At 43.1% G+C, this 24,421-nt stretch overlaps 1 protein-coding gene across 1 annotated transcript in view; it reads right to left on the reverse strand.

The window, feature by feature from the left end:
• The window catches only part of LMBR1 (limb development membrane protein 1), a 785,226-nt gene that overhangs the window by 315,413 nt on the left and 445,392 nt on the right, over window positions 1–24,421 (reverse strand). The window contains exon 6 of the mRNA XM_069211146.1: window positions 13,821–13,947. Within this exon, the coding sequence (XP_069067247.1) occupies window positions 13,821–13,947 (127 nt within the window). The remainder of the gene's footprint in view (window positions 1–13,820; window positions 13,948–24,421) is intronic.

A 24,421-nucleotide genomic window follows, 5' to 3' on the forward strand; every position in this document is an offset into this window, starting at 1 on the left:
GGAGAGTCTGGCATCCTAGACAGCTGCAATACAAGTACACATCTGCAGCCCACCATACATACACCTGAATTGATATGCTCTTCATGCCAGCACCATACATCCTCTCTGTGTCCAATATTCATATCCTCCCACGTAGAATGTTTGATCATGCCCTGATTCTTCTGAACAGCGGCGATTCCAGTGCTACCAGGCACCCAATCTGGAGAGTTATTGCTTGGTACCTTTAAGACAATTCTTTTGTCTCCAAAATGGGGCAAGAGATCATAAAGTATTTCGAGGCTAATGAGGTGACAGTGCAATTGGGCAGTACTCTTTGGGTGAAGTGTAAGGCTACCATCCAGGGCTATGCCAGGAACACCCTTAGGAAGGCAAAAGGTGAAACACATCTGCGTTTTACACACCTCTTTGCCTGGAAACACAGCATCCCCCCACCACCAAATGACACTTCTCCAGAAGAAGATCCGACTCCTCTGTCAAAGCAGCAAAACAGATCTGGCGGGCCTCTGAGGCACAGGTCAATGGCTGGGATGACAAAAATGGCAAATTGCTGTACTGGCTGGTGTCTCAGCCGCTGGCCACCAGAGTCATACCCGAGATAGTTGGCAATGAAGGCTACTCCCACCACACCTCCTCTGCTAATCGCCCAAGCCTTTGTTGGCAACTACTCTTCACTTACGCTGCATCTCTGTGTCCACCAGTAGAAATAGCATCCCCCTTCTGGTTGAAGTGCCACTCCCCTGCCTGTCACCTACTGAGCGACGAGAGCTGGAGGGATCCATCACAATGGGTGAGATAGATGAGCCCATCTCCATGATGGCAAAGGGTAAAACCTGACAGAATTCTACAGTAGATGCAGAGACATGCTCGTCCCCCATGTACTGAACCAAACAAGGAGGCAACACAAATTGGTTCCTTCCCTCTGGAGCTCGATCAGGCAATGATTGCAGTTATACCAAAGATGCTTCCCCTGCCTGTCTCCTGTGTGGTCTAAAGACCCATATCCCTTATCAACATGGAAATAAATAATTTTTCCACTATCCTAGTTACTCATCTGTGCTGTGTCCTCTAGTCCTTAATTCACCCAAATCAATGCCGCTTTATGCCAACCAGGAGCACAAGACACTGCTCAAGATAACTCCATGTGGAACTGGCACACCGTCATATCGTCTGAACCCAGCTTGAGCTACTCCTAATAGCGTTCAAAAAAGCTTCCAATACATTCGATTGATGTTATTTGACCCATGTACTGGAGAGAGCAGGAGTTGGACCCCGACTTTGTGGCATGGTCCGGGTATTATATTCCACTCCATTCACGCGGGGTCAGATTAATGGGGTGGTCGCCTCTGCTTTCCCTATTAGGGATGGACTCAGCAGAAGTGTCTGCTATCCCCACAAATTTTTGCACTAGCCATCAAACCCGTTGCGAGGCTCCCGAGATACAACGCTCAAATAAAGTGATGGGCTTGGCCTACGGGCCGCGTAGACCACATTGCATTATACAAGTATGACATCCTCTTATACCTTGCAGACCCATCCACCAATGACCCTCGGAGCCTGCAGCTCTTGGGTCTCTTTGCAGAAGCGTTTTGCCTTGCTGTTATTCCAATCAAGTCAGTGCTGGTCTCATTGATTCCCTAGCGGGTCACCATAGACTGGCAAATCTCGATTCCAATCTGCCGCCTCAGATTCCACTATCTTGGCATTTGAGTGGCTCTAAACTCTGCACTGATGTAGTCCATTAATATCAAAACCCTCAACCGCAAGATCAAATACGATCTTCAAAATTTCAAGCACTCCCACTAAACGTTAAGGGGAGGATAGCACTGTTTAAAATTATGATATTACACCGACTTCTCTACCTCTTACAAAACATCCCACACATAATATCCAGACATTGGTTCAGAAAATTCTTGTGGCATGACTTGCACCCCATTTAGCATTCGCAACCTGTCAACGAGCACCTTATGACGGAGGCCTAGGCTTTTCTAATTTATACTTGTATTATCTGGCCTCGCAACTTCTGGTAGTTAATGACTGTCTCAATGGCGGCTGGGCTGACCCAGCCTATCTTGAGCGCCTAACATTGGGGTTTTCCCGCACAATGGCAATGCTCGACAGGCAACCCTGTTGCCAATACACTTCCTGATGTGACCCGAACGGTGTTTATCAGGTGGCGGGAGGTAGTTCGGCAATCTGGGTGATGGGTAAAACTTACCCAACAGACGTCCCTGTAGCATGGCACTTGCTGAGAGATGTGGCAACGCTCGAGGGGTGTGGTCGGTGGGATCCCATCGGCATCACATTCCTAGGAGACATTTGGAGGAGCACTCATGTCTTCCTTTCAGGAGCTCCAACACACAGTCCTTGTCTAAAACATAATTTCACAAATACCTGCAGCTATGGCACTTCCTATGTGTGCATCTTTCACCGGACACATCGATCCCAGAGTTCAGCCCAACAGAATCAAGATCATGATGGGCACGTTGGGTAAAATAGGCGTTTCCCAAATGTATCGCACTCTGGCAATCCATGCTCCAGAACCCTGACTACTCTTCGGTCTCGCTGGAAGGGATGGCTGGGACCGCTAGATGATGAAATGAGGGATGCTCTGATGGCCCAAAGAGAAAGGACAATATCTTCAAGACTCTGATTTGTGCAGACTTACTAACTACACTGTGCATAGCTCACCCATGACATACTTTTCAAGGCTGGACTTCTAGCTAGCTAGTGGGAGTGGCCTCACTGCTTACATGTCTCAGCTGACTTCCTTCACATGACATGGTCCTGCCCCTCAAAACACAATACTGGGAGTTAGTGGTGGCAGAGGCATCCAATGTTCTAGATATCAAGATTGCTAAGTCCCCAATACTGATACTTCTGGGAGTACTAAAAGGGGCTGGGGGCAGCCGGGTGGACTGTGCCTTTCTTGGTACAGTCATGCTTCAAGCAAGACACTGCAGCACAATTTAAGGCCTCTAAACCCCCAACTATGCCACAGTGGAGACGTGGTGTAGACCAGTGTGCCTAGCAGGAAAAGCCAGTCTACAAGGCCCAGGGGTGTACAGCCAAGTATGGTTAAATTTGGAATAAATGGAATGGGAATGTGGGTGTTGATATGTCATAGAAATGTTGATGTGGCATACCTTGTGTGTTTAATATATGGAATGCTGACGTCCGTATTATCTGTACCAGTGAAGGTATCAGTAGTGAGCTATAGATTTTTGTCAGACTGTAATGTGACTTGTTTCAACTTTAATAAAACAATAAAAATGTGTTCATCAAAAAAAGTGCTTACTGCGATTTTGCATAGGACAGAATGCTAGAGCATTTATTTAGAGTTATTTTTACTTTGTTTCAAAAATCGAATCAAAGGTGAAAGTAGATTTTTGATTTCTTTGGTGGAAAAGGAACTTAAAGAATGTGTACTCTGCTGCCTGTGAGTAAACTAATTTAAGAATAGTTTTGCTTTTCAGCACTACTCCAGGAAAGTAAAGGTCTGGCTGTTGGGCTCAGGAAGGCAGAGGTGTTGTCATCAAGTGGTCATTCACAATGAAAGGCGATCTTGGGAGGGCTGCTGCTGTCCTTCAAACCTCCCACCAGGAAATCATGTAATGAAACTACCAGTAGGAAGAAAGCATTTTAGAATTAAATGTTTATGTCCAGCTTTTCCTAGTTAGGCTGATACATTTCTGGAAGATGTTTGATTGTTAACTATAATTATAAAAGGTCCACAAAAATTAGAAGCTTAAATTCCCATGCAACATGCAAGATCTAAACCAGAAACTTTGAATTGTCTTGGGGGACATGAATGTTTTTTTGTGAAGTTTAAGCAGATACCCTCAGTGAGAATTCATAAACTTTGCACTGCCGGGTGTTCAGAGTTGAGAATGCCTAATGTTCTTCCTGTTACCCTATGAGCAATAACTGCCAGGCATCTGTTTAGGAACTTTGCTCTTCTATTTGATAAGGTTTGAAGATTTTGTCACTAGGTTTGCATTTTCACTTGAAAACCTTAAGAGAAACTCCTGCAACTAGCACTGCTCTTTGTGCAAAACCAATGCCACTTCAGAACTTTGTCATATTGGCAATATAGTCTTTGTTCTAGGGACTGGGTAATGCCCGATGCTCAATCTCCGCACTATTTTCAGGAAAGGGAGAATGTTACCTTAAAAAATATCAGGTCGTAAGTCCTCAAGTATCTCTGCGCCCTCAAGTATCTCTCTAGTCGAACCCAGATGTCTCTGGGCTGCATCCTCACCAGCATGAGGTCCCGGTATGCTGGCAAATTGACAATGCAAGTTATTTATGAAGGTTCTGAGTTGTCAAGGACTGTGGCATCCAGGCCCTGCAGCACTTGTTGGGTGACAAAAGTACCGTCCGGTTACATGTCATCCATAGTGGTGAGATTTAGTTTCCGTAATCTACTGCGAGTGCTAGCATCTTGTGTGAAGGGCAGGGTAGTGTGGTCAATTAATGGGATTGAGGGGCTGTAGAGCAGCTCCACCTGGACACATTGCTGTAGCTCTTTCCATGCCCAAATGGTGCAACCCAGTGTCGATCACGGAACAAGGGCGTTTTGGAGAATAATATAGCACTAGGTGAAGGGGGAAGGCACAGCATTGCCGTGTTCAGGTGCTGTGTGGGGGAGGAATAAGGTGGGTTATAGCCAGTAATGTGTAAATTGTGCTTGTGCGCTGTAGTAGTAGAGGTCCATATCTGGCGCCACTGGTCTGCCCTGGTCGAACAGTAATGTAAGAATTTCTCAGACATTGCAGGGTTGCATCCCAGCCATGTGAGTGTGGACGTGGTGGTGGAAATACTGTGATAAAAGTAAAGGCAGGTTGATAAATGGGCATTAGAATTTAGGTAGTATAATCATTTTGCGTAGAGCGAGCCTGCCACTCAAAGATAGTGGGAGACTTTTACATGCTGCAACCCGATCCACCAGCCAGTCCATCAAGCGACCATAGTCGCATTGCCAGAGGGTGTCAATGTCTCAACTCAGCCAGATCCCCAGATATTTAATAGGTTCAGTTGTCTAGTGTAGGGAAAACTCAGGCGCTATCTCCTGGGCCTCCGGTGTGAACGGGAATATTACACATATGGACCAGTTTATGGTGACACCAGAGAGTCCTCCTGAATTGAGTGATTTCTCCAAGTATTGGATCAAGGTTCTTTTGGGGATGTTTACTATATAAAGTGACACTGTCAGCGTACATGCGTACAGCGTACATGGAGACCAGGCCACACCCAGCGAAAATGCCAGCCCAATGCCAGGCCTCAGAGAGGTGCTTACGAAGCCTAGCAGCAAAGGGCTCCATTGCAATGGCAAATAGGAGAGGTGACAAGGGGCATTGCTGTGTTACGTGAGTTACCTGGAAGGGGAAGGAGGAGGTGATCCACCCGTTAACGCAGAGGTGGGTAGCAGGGTTAGCGTATGAGGCAAATAAGTTTCATAAATCTGGAGCGGATACCAATTTGGGCCAGCAATGCAAAAAGATAAGGCCATTCCAATGAGTCGAAAGCCTTTAAGGCATTCAAGAAAAACCGCTGCAGCCCTGAGGCTGGTTTGAATGGTGGGTAGCAAGGTGAAAAAGGTACGGATATTATGGGCTGTTGAGCGCCCAGGGACAAACCCATACTGATTTGGCCTAACAATGAGTGGAAGCAGTGGTAGCAGTCTGGATGAGATCAATTTGGCCAGGATTTTATTATCTGTGTTAATCATGGAGAGTGGTCTGTAGGACTCACATTTCAATGGGTCCTTGCTAGGTTTAAGGATTGTGGTTATTAATGCTTCATGTAGGGAAGGTGGTGGCTCTCTCCTCACCAATGATTCCTCATGAATGGCAAGGAGGTGAGGGGCTAGTTGGGGCATATTCCATATAAAACGCAGCTGTATGTCCATCCAAGCCTGGAGTCTTGTCCCCAGGGAGTGCAATTATCACCGGCACCACGTCTTCCACTGTGAAGGGTTCTTCTAAAAATGTATGGTGGCCATACTTGAACCAGAGGAGCTGTAGCATATCAATGAATAAACTGAGCTTTAAGGGCTTGACCGTCTGTGTGGTCTGGTACAGGGAGGAGTAGTATTTAATGATTTCCCTCTCCACCGATACCTCACACACCGCTGCATCGCTGTCCTCAGTGTGCAATTCAGCAATATAGCTGTTTGCACAGCATACCTGCCAGAGTCTTGCCTGCGCTGACGCCTTCTTCGTATCATCGGTCTCTGCTCTCCTTGGGCAAGTAATGTGCCTCTCTCTGTGCGGCCTTCTCATAATCATTTAATTTGCTGCAAATGCATGCCAGAACGTACTCGCTCGTATCTGAGAAAACTGTATCTCTAGAGCCCTACTCTGGACTCGAGATGCAACAGGTTATGTTGCAGTGTGTGCAACACCCCACCTGTTTGGCCATACAAACCTCCCCCCACCCCTACCAAGTCCCCTGAATGACAACTCTGAACGACTCCCATAGAATGGTGTGGGAGACAACTGAGCCCTGATCCTGCACGAAATATTCAATTATGGCTCTATGCACCTCCTCGCGGAACACTTTGTCGCAATGCATTCGGGATAAGCACACTACAAACAATCTTTAATTCAACTCAATTCCTAATTGAGTTCAGAATAAAACGTATGACCCTCTGTACCATCCACAATGCCTAACGGGGAACATAGGGCCTTTAGGCCAGACGTAGAAATCAAGTTTCTCAGTTGCAAACACTTAAATTCAGAGTTTTGGCCAAAAAACTGATTTTAGCAATGTATTAAACACATTCTAGGAGCCTGTAACCTTTTTATTGACTCTAAACATAGGTTTAGAAAAGGATAAGGAGGCGCTATTTTGAGAGGAATGTTGTAGATGTCTATTCCAAATAACTATTACTATCTATACCATGGAAAAGTTTTGAACACCCAAATATGGGTGGTAACTCATTCACAAACGGGAAGAGGTCACTTGCGGACCCTATCTCACTTTTGAATGTCGAAAAAAATTAAATTGGTATTAGGCAGTGGTCCATTCGCAATTTAATTTGAAAGGAAGATTACCTTAATTTTTCAGCTCTGCTGCAATTCATTTAGAAGTGCACTTATGTATTTCCATTGTGTATTAGTGCACAGATCGGTTCTTAAAATTCTTTACTGGTCACAAAAATATGGGTCGCAAATTTAAACCAGTAGTTTGCCACCAGTAAATTGTACATCTGGCCTAAGCTTACTGGCAAACTCTGGCCTCCAACTTTACCCTTGTGGCTATTTAAAAACTCCAAAACCAATAAATGCATGATAAAAGAGTTTGCTCATTTCTCTGTACCATTAAGCACTATTCTTTTTAAACCACATTTTATATATCGGTGTCCTAACCCCAGAAGAGCCTAGTTCTCCACTAAAACATTCCTAGAGTATTTTAAAGCAAAGTATATGTGAAATCAGGCCAGGAACAAAGTTATATCCCTTGAAATGACCTTTTTGTGAAGCATGTTAGAAGCAGAAGCGTTTTAGAAGTCAGAAAATAAGTTACTTACCTGTAACTGTAGTTCTTCTGTATTGGAATCTTTCATAGATTCACATGCTTGAATCATTCTCTATAACCATTTAACAATATATATTTCAATTTTGCTATCTATCATAGTCTATTAAAAAAGAAGACCAAACTTATCTGTCAGCCAACCAGGCTGCATTTCCCTCTAGAACAATACTGAAAGAAGCTCAGATTTGCCATAGCACAAGTGCAGAAGAACCACACATAGAACAGAAAGATGAGCTTCTCAGGGGAGGAGGGTGGGTCGCGTGTGAACCTATGAAAGATTCCAATACTGGAGAAATACAGTTACAAGTAAGTAACTTATTTTCTTACTCCAGTATTGGAACTTTCATAGATTCACATGCTTGAATCAGAGTATAAAACAGTAGTGATGGCATACTGCACAATGAGAAGTTAAGGATACAATTGTATCAAGATATCCCCTAAGAAGCATTTATATCCAAACATAGTATCCTTTATGACATAACTGTCTAAAACTCATACGACGTGGTTAAACATCTAAAAAAACATTTCAATATGACGTTATAAAGAAAAAAACACTTTATACCTTATGCAATGTGCGGAACGAGAATGGTGGGAAGAAAGAGGTAGCTCCCCTTTATTAAAAAATATGCCTTACCACTGCTTGGCCTACTGCAACATCCTCTTAAGGGGCCGAGTCCAAACAGTAGTGTTGTGTAAAGGTATTACTACTCTTCCAGGTAGCTGCTCTGCAAATGTCTTGGAGTGGCACAGCAGCAAACAGTGCAGTTGAGCTTGATTTAGATCTTGTGGAATGAGCATGCACTGACGTCTGTAATGGCTTTCCTGCTGACTGATGACAAAAGCGAATTGCAGCTGCTATCCATCTAGCTATGCTCTGTTTGGAAAAGGGTTTCCCATTCCGTGGTGCTGTGTAAGCCACAAATAGCTGACTAGATTTATGAAAAGTCATGGTCTTGTCTATGTAGGATTTGATGCATCTCTTGACGTCCAGGGAATCAAGAGCTCTTTCAGCCAGTGCTGAAGGGTTCAGAAAGAAGGTCTTTAAGATCAAAAGCTCATTGAGATGAAAGTCCATAGGGACTTTAGGGATAAATTTAGGGTTTGTGCGACGGATTACCCTGTCATCTCTAAATCGTAGGAAGGGTGCCTGAATAGTGAGTTTGGATCTCACTGACATGTCTGGCAGAAGTCAGGGCCACAAGGAGAGCAACTTTCCAAGATAAGTACTTTAAACCCTCTCTGTGAATAGGCTCAAATAGGTATACATGAGCTGTGATAGCACCATGTTCAAACGCCATGATGGAGGGGGACGTCTGACAGGAGGAAAACCCTAAATAATCCACCCCTGTTGAAATCATAAACAAAATCTTTTCTACTTGTGAGAGTACATTTTGTTCGTACTGTCCGTTATGGCCCTGGAAATGATCTCTTTACATTCAGGAAGGATGTTCAGACAGGTTAATTTATTGTTTTCAGGAGGCAGGTGGATAAGTGAAAAGACAGGATTTGGGTGCAGGACTTGGCCTTCGCTTATTGATAGAAGATAAGGTGATACCTTTAATGGGATGTGGGATTTCACTGACAATAGAAGACATTCTGTAAATCAATGTTGGTGAGGCCATCTTGTGGCTATCAGTATCCTTCTGTAAGGTTTGATCTTCATCTTCGTGAAAACCCCAGGAATCAGGGGAACGGGTGGAAAAGCGTAGGCAAAGATTCCAAACCATGCCCTCAAAAATGCATTCCCGCGCAACCCCGATGGTGATGCCAGCTTGCAAAGAATCTGCATTTGGTGTTCTTGAGGTTTGCAAAGAGGTCTAGTTTGGGTTTGCCCCAGTGCAAGAATATCTTGTTGATTGCCTCCTGATTCAACTTCCACTTGTGGCAAGAAGACTTTAGTCTGCTGAGAGTGTCCGCTATCTTGTTTTGTTTCCCTGGGACATGCTCCCCTCTTAGATGCACTCCATTTCAGATGGACCAATTACAGATGTCTTGCGACTCTCGAGAGAGGGGAAGTAATAACGTGCCCCCCATGTTTGTTTGTGTAGTACATCATTGTTGTATTGGCCGTTCTTATGAGAATCGCTGAGTTCCTTATGTTGGAAAGGGAAGCCTGCAAAGAAAGATGTATTGCCTTGAGCTCAAGCAGATTGATGTGACAGCTCTGATGAGATTTGTGCCATTTGCTGCTGACCTGTAAGTCCTGGAGATAAGCTCCATCCTTTCAGGGAAGCGTCGGTGGTAATGATGAACGGGAAGGGTTGAGCACGGATAGACAGGCCTACTGCAAGGCATGCCTTTAGTGTCCACAAAGATATGGCTTTGATCATGTCTGCAGTAACTTTGATGGCATCGTCAAACTAACCCGACGCTTGTACCCATTGGTGATCTAATTCTTCCTGGAGGGGTTGTATCCTTAGATAGCAGAATGGAAACAGAGGAACACATGACATCATCATCATCCTGAAAAGTGGCTTATAGAGGTGTACAGAAAGACTCTTTTCGCTGAACAGACTTTGCCAATGATATGAGCTTTATTTGACTTTCTGATGTGGGGCAAGCCTTTTGTTGACAGTATCTAGTGTCGCTCCCAAAAAGGTTGTAATTCTCGATGATTGAGGATTTGATTTTTTTCCAGCTCAGAGTAAGACCCAGGTCGCTGAACAGGGTTATGCAGGCTTCTGTTGACTTATGTGTTACACAATCTGAATGTGTCTTGACTAGCCAGTCATCTAAGTATGGGAACAAGTGGTGTTTGTTTCCTTAAAAAGGCTGCTTCAGGAGACAGATACTTTGTAAATACCCTGGGGCTGACTTCAGGCCAAAAGGAAGAACTCTGAACTGGTAGTTGCTGCTGGCTACGGTGAATCACAAGTATTTTCAGTGGGAAGGATGGATGGGGATGTGAAAATATGCATCCTGCAAGTCTGGAATTTACGTATAATTTAGTTGTAGGAGAATATTTTGCATTGAGACATTGTGGAATGATTGTTTTTTTTTAGATATTTGTTGAGATCTCAGAGACCGAGGTTAGGCCACTATTCTTTTCACTCCTTGCGAATGAGAAAGAAACAAGAATAGAAACCCTTTCCTTTTTGTGAAAAAGGGACTCTATCACTCCCTTTCATGCCATGGTCTTGACCTCCAATCTGAGCAATTGTAAATATTTTGGAAAGAAGGTGTGTGGTGGATTTGATGATGGGATCTAAATAAACTCTAGGGAGTGACCAAATTGAACAAGGTCTAGGAGCCTTCTTCTAATTTTGGGTAAATTGGAATATTCTTCCTCCTGGCCTGAGTGGTGGACATACAGGAGTAGCCAGAGCCTGAAACAGGTAATTGGTGACGACCCGCTTCTTTTTCCTGACGTGCTGCTCTTCCTCTGGGTGTCGGCCTGTTGCAGGCCACTTGAGGTTGTTGTGTCTGGACGTAATGCGGAAAAGACTGCTGTGAGGGTAGGTGTATAGGAGGGATATCGGTATTGCTGAGAGCCTCCCCTGATTGATGACATTCCTCTTATTCTAACTCCACAAAAGACAACTTTTTGAACTGGAAGGCTCCAAGGGATCTGGCTGGGTCCATGTCCATCTTAATTACGTGCAGGGCCTCATCGAGATTTTTCCCGAAAAGGACCTTCTCCGTAAAAGAGAAGATCCAAAATCTTATTTTGCACTTTGTCTGAAAGAGAGGTAGCCTTAAGCAAACCTTGTCGCCAAAGTACCGCAGAACCTGTAAGTTCTCTAAATGCAGCAGTGGCGATACACAAAGCACAGTCTATGATCTCAGCGGATGTGCACTCCGCTTCTTAGATCTTCTTGGCTTCTACCTTACCTTCTATCTTAGCTACTTCTGGAAGTTGATCTGTAAATGGGTGATTTCAGGCAATAGCTGCTGATCATAGCTTCTCAAAACAGTCAGGGAATTTGCCACTGTGTTAGCCCAGACATTGAAGAAAAACGCTTACCAATATTGTCCAAGCATCGTCCCTCTTTATCTGGAGGTGCACAAATCGGAGCGGACAGGTTTTTAGATCTCTGGGCTGCCTGCTTAATTACTAAATGCGGCTTTGGGTGGCCAGTTAGACAAGCCTGGGCGTCTTCCGGGGCACTGTATTTTTTGTCTAGGCGTCGAAGAACCGCTGTTACTGTAGCCAGATTTTTCATTAATTTTAAGCCCTCTTCCCAGGTATACATAACTATGGGGATGTACATTACACTTTTCTGGAGTGGCTCTTTGAAGTCATATGAAAAACAGTGCATCTGTTTAGTGGGCATAGGGAGAGCAGATCTTTTAGCTTCCCTTTCCAGCAGATTGTGAGACCCCCAATATCTTCGAGTGTGAGTCTATTGGAGTGGGTGACGAAGATGACAGTGTAGGGATAAGGCAGTCATCCTATTCTGAACCGGTGTCATGGAGCTCCCCTTCATCTCTCTCTTCCTCAAAGGTATCTGTTTGGGGTGTATGCCTTCCTGAAGTAGACAATAACGTAGGCCTGCGGAGTGGATGACTGAGCAGCGGGAGGTGTCGTAACTGTGGAAATTTGTTCTTCAGAAACTGTAGAAGATGGAAACCACATACCATAGTCTGAGAGCATGAGTTGTAAATCCGAAATCATAGAGCTAGGTAGACCAAGATATCTCTTCCTGAAAACTGTTTTTGTGAATGATGAATCTTATGGTGTTCATATCCTTCGTCATAACCTTCCTCTTGGCACTTCACATGTAGCTCGGAGGGACTATGGGTGACCCCAAAGGGGGCCTGCTCGTCAGTCTTCTTCCTCCAAGAGATGGACTGGTATCAGGGGTGTCTCTGCTTGGAGATGTGTATTCTTGTGTCGAAACTTTGCTTTTGTGTTGTTCTGGAATTTTTACTGTCATCGACAAGGTCGATGACGGGTCTTGTACTTTCATGTTGTCTGCCTTCAACGAAGTAGTCGACACAGGTGTTTGTCATCCTCGGTAAAATAATCTGTGTTGACGGTGGAGCTGTGGATCTTCAGCATCGACAGACTGGTCATAGATATCATAGATGAGGATGTCATCAACAAGAAGGAAGAACAGGTGGACATTGTTGCAACTGTAAACGTTGTTGTTGCTAATGCCGCATTGTACTTTTTCTTCATCAACAACGATTTTCTCATCGACGGTGGGATGCTCGTTGACAATGGATCTGTCGGCAGAACTGAGGAAGGTTTTCTAAGTAATGTCGAACCATAGGAGGGGTGTAGGCGGCTCAGAGGTTACTTTCCTGGCCTTTTCTGAGGAGGCAGTTATTTCTACTTTCTTGAAGAATATTTATCTTCTTGAGGAGATTTTGAAAGACTGCAGCCCTTTTGTGGCTTTCCTTTGCCTGATCAGAGGAAGATCTAGAATGGGGTGATCTTTCCCTCTTATAGGACTTTCTAGAGATAGCAAAGGAGTCCTCACCATCAGTCAGAAACTGAATCTTTTCAGGTCTTGAGCTTTTGCAGCCAAATTAGCAGCTCTGCTTTCCTGTCCTTTAAAGTTTTAGTTGAAAACGTAGGACATACCTTACAGTCTTCTGCAGAATGGTCCGGGTAGAGGCAATAGATGCAGTCTTTGTCTGAGTGCAGCCTATTGTTTCCACAGGTGCTGCAGGCCCTGAATAGACTTTTCTTTTTCTTGTGTGACATGATGAAAAGAAGACAGTGTCAGCATTTTCTGAAGAACAACACTGTGGGACCATGGTACTTTCCTAGCACAGATCTATAGAAAATCTTTCTTGAATGTATCCAAGAAGTAAATAACTGAGCAGAGCTCAGTGGAGACTCTCTGGCACGACGTGCGGTAGAAAATTGAGGGAATGGAGCTTCTGTCAGGGCTGTTCTAGAGCGCAACGCAGCCGGATTGGCTGACAGATAAGTTTGGTCTCTTTTTTAATAGAGTATGATAGGCTGGAAAATTGAAGGGCCTACGACCTTCATGTTACATATTTAACTTTGCATTGCTATTATTTGGTGGGACTCCCTTCTCGACTACAGGGAATGATTCAAGCAACTGAATCTATGAATGTTCCAATACTTGAGTAAATAGATGTTACGATTAGGCAAAATGTAATGTTAACATTAAAAGAAAAACAATTTTGGCAGCGTTTTTTGTATCAACAAAACAAGCATAAACACAGCTATTTTCAACTTAAAAATGAATAAAGATGAGTGGCAGTTGTTACCACTGGGACATGTATTGAGCAATAAAGTGACAGGCTTGCATCAGCACAAGAAGGATCGCAAGACAATGTATTATAATGAATGATAAAGATCCTACCGTATAGAGACTCCATGCTGGCTGGACTATTGTCAATGAGAGCTGAAGCCACCCATACAATTCCGAGAATAAGAAGTGCAAGAAGAATCAGCATAACAACAGTTTCCAATATGCGAGCTCTAATCCCCTGGAAGTCATAGAAAAAATGTGTTATGTAGTAACTTTCGACACAAACAAATCAAAAAGAAGCACACTTCGGTAGACACAACTGTATCGACTGAATTCATGTCAGACTGCCCTGGGAAGTGGAGAATGACAACATTTGGTTTTCTCGTGCACTTTTTATGAAATAGGAAATAAGTTTAGGATTTCAAAATATTTTTGGCTTCAAGCTCCTTACAGGTTCAAAATAGTTATCAACTCGCCTGTTCAACGTGTAAGCACCAAAGGATCAAAAAAGATGAACATTCTTGGAGTGCTGCACTTGAATAAGAACCCCTTGATTAATCGGATATGAAAATGGTCCTTGTTCATTTCTGTGCAAATATTTCATGTAATTATAATCTGTAATTCATGTTATAAAGAAATTCACTTGATATTTCACACTGAAGTGTTGCAGTTGTTTTCACCTGCACTTAAACACTCGTAACTTTTCAGTGGCTAGGTGTGGAGGGCTACCATATGCTTTGCTACTACAGGGTGTGTGGGCTTTCTTACTGGCTCCTCCTCCATCATATAACTGGATCTACAATAACAAGTTCTAACCGACTTCCCCCGAAAGACTTAATTAATCTGTTTAGTGACCAGAAACATCAGCACTAAATTAGGGTACGAAGAGTGCAAAACGCATAATTGACTAGCCAGAATTGATGGGTGGCAGAAACTCTGATCAAATATTTGACCATGAGTTGTGTTCATAATTTAAGCCCCAACTGTATTATTTGTATGCAATGTATGTACTGTAATTTAGCTGCTATTATAGTGACCAAATGAAAGCGAAACAGTAGAACAATTGTCTACCAAAGTAGTTCTTATGCCCACCACCTACACTTGCCCTGCTAGCTCCTGAGAGAAAGAGCAGAACACAGCTGGAAGCCTAGAGCCTTACATATCCTCCTTCTCCTCCAATATTTAAGGTTTTAAAGTGACCCTTCGACATGGTCCTACCCTTATGTCCACAGTAGGCCCACACATAGCACTCCTACAATGGGCAAATATTTCAAGAAAAAGGACATTATTGACCCAAGCGCATCCCTGAAGTCGCACCCCCGCACGGATGTCCATCAGAATCTTCCCCTAGAGAGTGCTCGATCACACCACCAACATGCAGCTCTAGACGCTGTCCTGCAGGCTATTACGGCCTCCTGTGAGGCACTAGAATAAAAAAATTATACTGTTGAAGCAGACATTGGTCTACTTAGAGATGAACACAGACGCTTAGCTGAGAACAACAACTGAAGGGTCCCTGGCCAAAATTGCTCCTGAAATGACAACTGTGCTGGACCGATTAACCCCAGTAGAAGTCAAGACTAAGGAACTAGTGAGGAGGGAAGAGGACACAGAAAACAGGGCTAGAAGGAACAATAGATGCATTATCGGGCTCCCAGAATTAACTGAAGACTCTTGCAAGGAAATGGTGGCTTATTTGGAGAAATGGCTCCACAAGAAAGCCAAAGGGGCGGCGTGGCGTGCCTATTACTCCCTGGAATGAACTCACCGAGTGCCGGTGCGGCCCCCTGTGTCCGGGGCACTACCTTGACTTCTAGTAGCTAAATTATTGTACTACCACAACTGAGACCACATTTTGACCAAGCCCAGATCAAGGGAGACCTCAAAGTAGAAAATCAGAAAGTGATATTTCTCTACTTCTCCTGAGAAGTCCAAATTAAACAGTCCTCTTGCCTGGCAGCGAAAAAGCATCTTTGTTCCCTGAACATACAATAAGCAGTGCTATTTCATGGCAAACTGCGTGTGACCTACAACAATGAAGTGCAGTTCTTTACTACCTCTACAGCACTTTGGGACTGGATTGATACTTTCACCCGAGTGGGGGACTCTCCCGGATCCTCCTCCCATAATCCTGACTCAAGGTCCCCAAGGAAAAAACTGAAGAGCCCAGAGAAGGCAGCCCCCTTCAGATCACAAGCCATGAAGGAACAACAGAAAGTGGTGCAGGAACTGGCAGCACTCAGTGCAACTGGTTCAGACTCTCCCTCCCTCAGAGGCGGTGACAACTCAGGCAACTCTGACTCCAATCAGGCCTCAATTTCCACACAAGACTCTGTTTAATCAATGCCACAGAATTTCTGTAACAAAAGCAGTAACCCACTGTGCTATGCACAAAAATACTGTCCTTTGCATGATACACTTTCTTTACAGCAGGCATATTAGCCATCTGCGCTCCCTTAGATAAGCCAAAGCTTCCAGTAGACAAAACTCATTTCTGTCTCCAGCAGGTACATTAATTACCAGAGTTATCTTGATGCTTTTATTTTTGCTTGTCTTGTGCTGGATGTACAAGAAACTTTGCAGTGCTTTTAAAACTGCTGCACAAAGGAAGTGATAAATATAAAAAAAAAACACACTGCATGGTGCAAATTGGAAAGTTATGTTTTTCAACAGCCTAATTTTCCTTATGCTGCTAAAAAGGGCTTGCTTCTTATTATTAAAGTCAACGCTAACCACTGTTTTATGTTCCGAATCCTGAGTTTTTGCTTCTCCAGACCAAGCACTCTTAGAAAATATCTATCAGTGTGCATGACATGTGAATCCTACACCTTTTATTCCCCTGTAAAGTGCTACAACACCCTACAATGGTATGAGAAGAGCTATAAAACAAATTAATTACATGTGACAGAGACGTTATGGAAAGGAGAGAGGCCCTTGTGGTTTTACTTCCTTTGCCCATCACCTATTTATGTGAAAAAGCTTTCTCAGCTCTTCTGTACCTAAAAATAAAAATAGAAATCAATTGGGAAACGTAGAATCGAACCTGAGAATTCAGCTTTCCCAAATAAAACCAAATATTGAAAAGTTAGTCGCTGAGATGAAGTGCCAATTTTCCCATTAAAATGTTTTGATTTTTGGATGTTTTTTCAATGTAAAATAATTATATCTTTAGTAATTCGAGTATTTGTTTGGTGTGTACTTGTTTGTGTATTTTTTGGAAATTACTGTTTTAATGTTTGAAATTTAAATCGTACAATTTGCTTGGAGATCCCTGGCTTCCAGTAATGATTTAGTGAGGGGTCCTTGGGAATCAAAAGGTTGGGAACCATTACTTTAAAGGATTTTAATCACCCTATACAGTAACACTGGGGCTAAAATCCAAGTGGTCTCAAATCAGAGAATAACATGAAGAATCACTTTTTATAATGGGTTAATGTAGGGCCTAGATACTCACAAGCATTTTCTCTGTGGCCACAAATTATGGTCTGTGGAGAGCCCGAGGGCAGGATGGGAGTGGAGCTTTTTGGGTAGTTAAACAGTACAGGATACTTTATTTGCTTATTTTCCTTTACTACAGTTAGCTTGTAAATGGAAGCTTCTCCATTTATTTCACTTCTTTCTAAATGTTAGTGCTTTCTGAAGTGAACAGAAGTCCAGTGCTGCTGTTAATCTGGGGGCTACACGTGAAGTTTAGGAGGGCCGCAGTTGTCCCCCAGGTCATAATTTGAGTATCACTGATGTAGGGGATGCCCATTGGCATCCCTGTTGCTCTCACTGTATATATGATATCTGCAACTTCTTGATTTTGCGGCTATATCCCCTTCCATTTTAGATAATTATAAATATAACACCCAATTATAAGCTGAAAATATAATTATTATGGATCGGGCTCCTATTGGGTGCTAATGTGGACTTAATGCTTTGCACAATTACATGGAAACAATTTTTTTTTTAAATGGAAAATTCTGAATTTTAGTACCCACCTTGTAGAAATCTCTTTTTGCTGTGACTATCGACTGTTGGTTTGGAGAGGGTTATGTTTTAAAGTTATCTGTGTGTGATATTATCCCAGAATTTACCAACAAATCTTCTTACAGATCACTTAAAAGCTAATGGCATTTAGATTACCAAACTTCCTTTTATTATTTTGAATGAAATGTATTCCGGTCTCTTACTTTGATTCATTATCTCAAACGAAAGGGAAAAAAATCTCAGACCAGTGTTCCAAAGCCAGTTTTAAAAGAACCTCTTCGACAGAAGTTCTTTTAAGTCATCTGGAGCGAACCTGAGATGTAGCTTTCAAATTTATGACACAGCTGATAATATCCTCTATGAGGAAATTAAACAATAACTTTTAAAAATGAACTCCACCATTTATGACTTTTTGAAGAATTTAAAACGTGAATTACAGTAATGGCGTTAATTAGTCATTATGCTAGAAAAATAAATATTGTCTTAGCAATAAATGTAGCAGCTATTTGCTTCAAATAAAAATTGTAAATTAACCATTGCATATCATTTTAATAGAACTGTACAGGTGCTTCTTAATAGGCAGGTGTACTTTGAACAGGTGTAGGCACCCTTTTTAGCTTTTACGCACGTCGCAAGGAAAATTTTACTTACCCAGTAGACATCTGTTCGTGGCATGTAGTGCTGTAGATTCATATTATTTGCATAAGTCCGCCATCTAGTGTTGGACTCTGAGTGTTACAAGTTGTTTTTCTTCAAATAATCTTTCTGAGTCAGGCGATCGAGTGACTCCTCTACTCGTTGAGTGCGCATGCACATAGAGCCCTTTGTTAGATTGTTTTCCCGCAGGAGAGTGAAGTAAGGAGTGAAGAACTGTATATGAACATATATATATAGTAAGTAAAGAAGATGTCCTTCAATGTATATATATATTTATATAAGAAAGTACCACAACGGCTACAGGCATCCGGGGAGAAGGGAGGGCGCATGTGATTCTGCAGCTCTACATGCCACGAACAGATGTACACTAGGTAAGTGACATTTCCCATTCAATGGCATGTGTAGCTGCAGATACACATGCGTTGCATAGACTGAAAAGCAGTCCCCTACTAAAATAAATAGTGGCTAGCCTGAAGGAGTCGAAATAGTTTTTTAAGCACTGCTTAACCAACATTTGCTTGTTGGCGAGAAAACACATCCACACAACAGTGTTTTGTAAATGTGTGTGGTGTAGACCATGTGGCTGCTTTGCATATGTCTGCCATTGGTATATTTCGGAGTCACTAATAGTAGCCATTTAGCTTTGAGATAGCAAGTTTGAATATACTTTACTATCCACCTGTCTAATCTCTGTTTTAAAATACGATTACCCTTATGAGGCTGTTGAAAAGCCACAAAAAGTTGTTTAGATTTTCTTAAATCTTTTGTTCTGTCTATATAGTATATGATAGCTCTTTTAACATCAAGAGTGTGCAGAGCTCTTTCAGCAACTGAATCTGGCTGTAGAAAGAAGACTGGCAATTCCACTGACTGACTGATGTGAAATGTTTAAACTGCTTTGGGTAGAAATTTTGGATTTGTCCTGTGTACTATTTTGTGTTTGTGAATTTGGAAGAAAGGTTCTTCTAAAGTGAATACTTGAATTTCACTAACTCTTCTTAAGGAAGAAATTGCTACCATGAAAGCAACTTTCCATGATAGAAATTGAAGAGCGCAAGAACGCATGGGTTCAAATGGTGGACCCATAAGCCTTGTAAGCACAATGTTAAGATTCCAGGCAGCAGCTGGTGGAGCGCTAGGTGGAATAACCCTTAAGGCCCTCCCATAAAAGCTTTTATGACAGGAATTCTAAACAAAGAAGTGTGCTGTCTGTTTTGGAGGTAGGCTGATATTGCTGTTAAATGAATTTTAATAGATGAATATGCAAGATTTGCTTTTTGTAAATAAAACAAATAACATACGATACCCTGTACTGATGCTTTTAGTGGATTAATGTTTTTTAGTTGACAGTAACATACAAAACGTTTCCATTTAGCTGCATAGCGCTGTCTAGTTGTTGGTTTACATGCCTCCTTTTAAATGTCCATACATTCTGGTGGAATTTGTAGATATCCAAACTCTATGACCTCAGGAGCCAAGTTGCCAGGTTGAGCATACGGAGATTGGGATGCCTGATCTGACCCTTGTTTTGAGTCAACAGGTCTGGTCTGTTTGGGAGTTTGTGATGTGGTACTACAGACAGATCCAACAGTGTTGTGTACCAGTGTTGACATGCCCAGGTGGGAGCTATAAGTATCATAGTAAGAAAGGTGTGACAAACCTTGTTGACCAGAAATGGAATTAGTGGGAGAGGGGGGGAAAGCGTACACAAATATCCCTGACCAATTGATCCATACAGAATTGCCCCTGTTGCGAAAAGGTCTATGTGTGGTGTTCCCCACCTGTGAAAGTAGTGTTGAATTACTTGTAGGTGAATCTCCCATTTGTGTATTTGTTGCTGTGTCTTGCTTAACATGTCCGCTAGTTGGTTGTATATCCCAGGGAAAAACTCTGTTAATAGGTGAATGAGATTATGAATCGCCCTGTGCTGGAAGGGGCAATTGAGATGAATGTGTGGCCCCTTATTTCTGCAGATAATACATTGTTGTCATGTTGTCTGTCCTTATTAACACTGTTTTGTGTGTGATTTGTGGTTCAAATGCTTTGAGTACTAACACTGCCAGCAATTCCAAGTGGTTTAAGTGGTAAGTCTGCTGGATTGAGCCCCATTCTCCCTGCATTCTAAGATTGTTGAGATGGGCTATCCAACCTGTCACTGATGCATCCGTGGTGATTATGGTCTGTGGCACAGGGTCCTGAAAGGGCTACCCTTTTGATAAGTTGGTGTGATTTCATCATTGCAGAAAGTTGTAAGTCTGGTGGTCCAACAACACTAGATTGTAAAGTTGACCATGTGCCTGAGACCATTGCTGTGAAAGACACTGTTGCAGGGGTCTCATGTTTAGACGTGCATTGGGCACTATTGATATGCAGGATGCCATAATTCTCAAGAGTTTCATAATAAACCTTACAGTGCAAGTTTGATTGTATTGTAGTTGAGATATGAGACTGAAACGCTTGAATTCTTTGTGGGCTTGGGTAGGCTAATGCTGACTGAGCGTTGAGGATTGCTCCCAGATATGGTTGTATTTGCACTAGCTGAAGGTGAGCCTTCTGGTTATTGATTGTGAACCCTAGACTGTGTAGGGTATTGATTGTGTAGAGTGTGTGATGTTGATATGTTTTAATGGTACTGGCTCTTATTAGCCAGTCATCCAGATAGGGAAAGCTATGTATATATTGTCTTCTGAGGTATACTGCAACTACTGCTAGGCATTTGGTAAATACCCTTGGTGCTGTTGTTACTCCAAAGGGTAGCAATTTGAATTGGTAGTGAATTGGTAGTGCTTGCCTGCTATTACAAATCTTAAGTGTTTGCGCTGTGCTAGATGTATAGGAATATGGAAGGTCTAATGCTGTCATACAGTCTTGTTTATGTAACAAGGGGATGACATCCTGTAGAGTGACCAGGTGGAAATGCTCTGAGAGAATGTACTGCTTGAGAGGTTTGAGATCGAGGACTGGTCTGCGAGTGCCATCCTTTTTTGTTATGAGGAAGTACAGAGAATACACTCCTGTTCCTTGTTGACTGATGAGTATTACCTCTATTGCACCTTTGAGTAGAGGAGATTCTACCTCTTGTTTTAGCAGAATAATGTGTTCCAGAGAAAGCCTGTGTGAACAAGGGGGAATGTTTGGTCGAGTGGAGAGGAGTTCTAGTCAATAACCATTGATGTAATTTGTTGCCAATGATGGTGGAAATGTTGCTGTCTTCCTCCCACAGGAGATGTGTGCTATGTGGGGATGCAGAGAAAGTCACTGCTTTGATGAGGTGGAGGCACCTCTTGTGGCAGTGGATTTGCCCCTACCTCTGAAACTGTGTCCTGTATAGGAACCTCTGAAAGATCCCCTAGAATAATTCTGTTGGCCCGGTTTTTGCTGGGACGTAGAGGCCTCTGATGTTTGGGGTTTAAAACACCCTCTGAATTGGTACTTACGAAAAGTGCCCCGAAAAGGTGTTGTGTAAAGGGCACCAATGGCCTTTGCTGTATCGGAGTCCTTTTTTAATTTTTCAATGGTGGTATCCACCTCTGGTCCAAATTGAATCCTGAGGTCCGCAACCAAGTATGCCTTCTGATCATAACACTAGTTTTTATTCCCCCGGCTGCGCTGTCAGCCGCGGCTTAGGGCGGATCTAATTTGATTGTTGACAATAGCTTGTCCTTCTGCCACTACTTGCTGTGCCCTTTTTTGATTTTCTGTAGGGGGATATTCAATGAACTCCAGCATTTCATCCTAATGGGCCCTGTCATACCTGGCTAAAAGAGATTGGGAGTTGGCAATTCTCCAGTGATTTGCAGCTTGAGTTGCCACTCTTTTGCCTGCTGCATCGAATTTGCAGTTTGCTTTCCCGGGGGGGGGAGGAGGGGGGGAAGCATCCCCTGTGGACTGACTATTTGCTCTTTTCCTAGCTGCACTGACCACAACAGAATCAGGTGGCAATTGTGGTGTTATAAAAATTGGATCTGATGGTGCAGCTTTACATTTTTTATCCACCCTCGGTGCTAGCCTTTGCCGGCTCCTTAAAAATTTTATCAGCATGTTTTAGCATGCCTGGTAGCATGGGCAAACATTGGTACTGTTTATGTGTAGAGAATAGGGTGTTGAATAGGAAATCATCCTCTATGGGTTCAGAGGGTAGCTGCACATTGTGGTATGTGGCTGCTCTAGCAATCACTTGATTATAGGCTGTGGAGTCTTCAGGTGGAGATAACCTTGTGAGATACAGATCAGGGACATTAGATGGAATTGGGTCAGAAATGTACATATCCCATGGGTCTATATTATAAGGATTGTCATCCATATATCCCCTTGTGAGGAGACAGGAGAGCTATAGAAACTGTGTGGGTGAAGGTGGTGGAGTATCAGGTGGTGGAGAAGTAGGAAGGAAAGGAGAATGCAGTGGAGAAGGCTAATGTACTGTCTTTGGCTTCAATATATATATATATATATATATATATATATATATATATATATATATATATATATTCCAAACCTTCTAGGAATGACAGTTTCCTCTTGGTTATAGGAGGAGGAGAGGCAATAATTTCCCCTGTATCCTTTTGTATTTTCCTCTGTTTATTGTCCATGACATCAAGAATGGGCCTAATGTCTGTTGATTCCTCTGAAAATCGAACATGTTTAATTCCCACAAAAGTATGCTCCGAAAGCTTGGTGACTGGCAGCTTCAAATGGGCCGAAAATGTTTGTCTCTGAAGCAGATTAAAGTTTTTTCGGCTCCGAAGAGGAGCTTGGATGCTTTGACTTCGAAGAGGAACTTGGATGTTTCAGCTCTGAGGTGGTATGTTGACGTTTCAGTTCCAATGTGGAAGCTTCTATCTTACGACTCTGTCCCGAAACAGGCGCGTGAGTCTGTTTGGTTGAATGCATTTTTACCTTCTTCCACGCCGAACCCGAGGACTGGTCAACGAGATGTAATTTTCGGGTCCAACCATGACCGGCAAACAGTGGTGGACCCAAGGCCTTCTGTGCTGACTTTTTAAAATGTTTTTGGTGATGGCAAGGGGCTGCCTTACTCACGTACAGCACCGCAGGAATAAATTGGCTGTCCCCATCTGAGTCACGGTTAAAATCGGAGTCTGCGATGGAAACGGCAATCTGCGCCTGTTCCTCACCGAAAATGTCAGACGTTTGTTCAGTCGACTTTGATGCCATCTCTAGCCGATGCGCTCTTCGATCCCGCAAAGTCTTCTTGGATCGGAAGGACCGGCACGCCTCGCAGGTTTCCTCCTTATGGTCTGAAGAGAGGCAGAGGTTGCACACCGAGTGTTGGTCGGTGTAGGGGAACTTGGCGTGGCACCGGGGGCAGATTCTAAATGGAGTCCGATCCATGAGCCTGTGAAGCAGACGGCCCAAGAAGGCCTTAGAAGGGTGCAGGTGCCCAAAAGGGCTTTTAATCGATCCTGACACTACAATTAGATCGAGTGTAGTTAGGAAAACGCATTTGAAAACGATATCGGTGTTTAAAGGAAAGATAGTAAAGTTCAGATAGTACCGAACCAAGATCTACCGGAGCAAGAGGGAACATGCCCGGACCCGATGGCGGAAAGAAAACAATCTAACAAAGGACTCGATGCCCAAACACACTATCACTGAGAGGAGTCACTCGATCTTGTGACTCACAACTTGTAACACTCCAAGCCCAACACTAGATGGCGAACTTATGCAAAGCATGAGTATCTTCAGCTACACATGCCATCAATGTCTTTAGGTTGACAGTAGCATACTAATTGTTTCCATTGTGTAGCATAACTCTGTCTAGTTGTAGGTTTACGTGCCCCTCTACGAATGTCTATACATTTTGATGGAAGTTGTAAATATCCAAAGTCTTTGGCTTTAGGAGCCATATTGCAAGATTAAGTGTTTTGGGGGTATGGATGTCTGATTTGACCTTGCTTTTGAGTCAGGAGGTCTGGTCTGTTGGGAAGTTTCTGGTGGGGAACCACTGACACATCTACCAAGGTTGATGTGCCCATATGGGGGCTACAAGGACCATGGTGACTGATGTCTGTCTGTTTGCGTGCCAGAAATTGAATGAGTGGGAGAGGTGGAAAAGCGTAAGG

The sequence above is a fragment of the Pleurodeles waltl genome, chromosome 10 (genome assembly GCF_031143425.1).
Source record: "Pleurodeles waltl isolate 20211129_DDA chromosome 10, aPleWal1.hap1.20221129, whole genome shotgun sequence".
NCBI classification, from domain to species: domain Eukaryota; kingdom Metazoa; phylum Chordata; class Amphibia; order Caudata; family Salamandridae; genus Pleurodeles; species Pleurodeles waltl.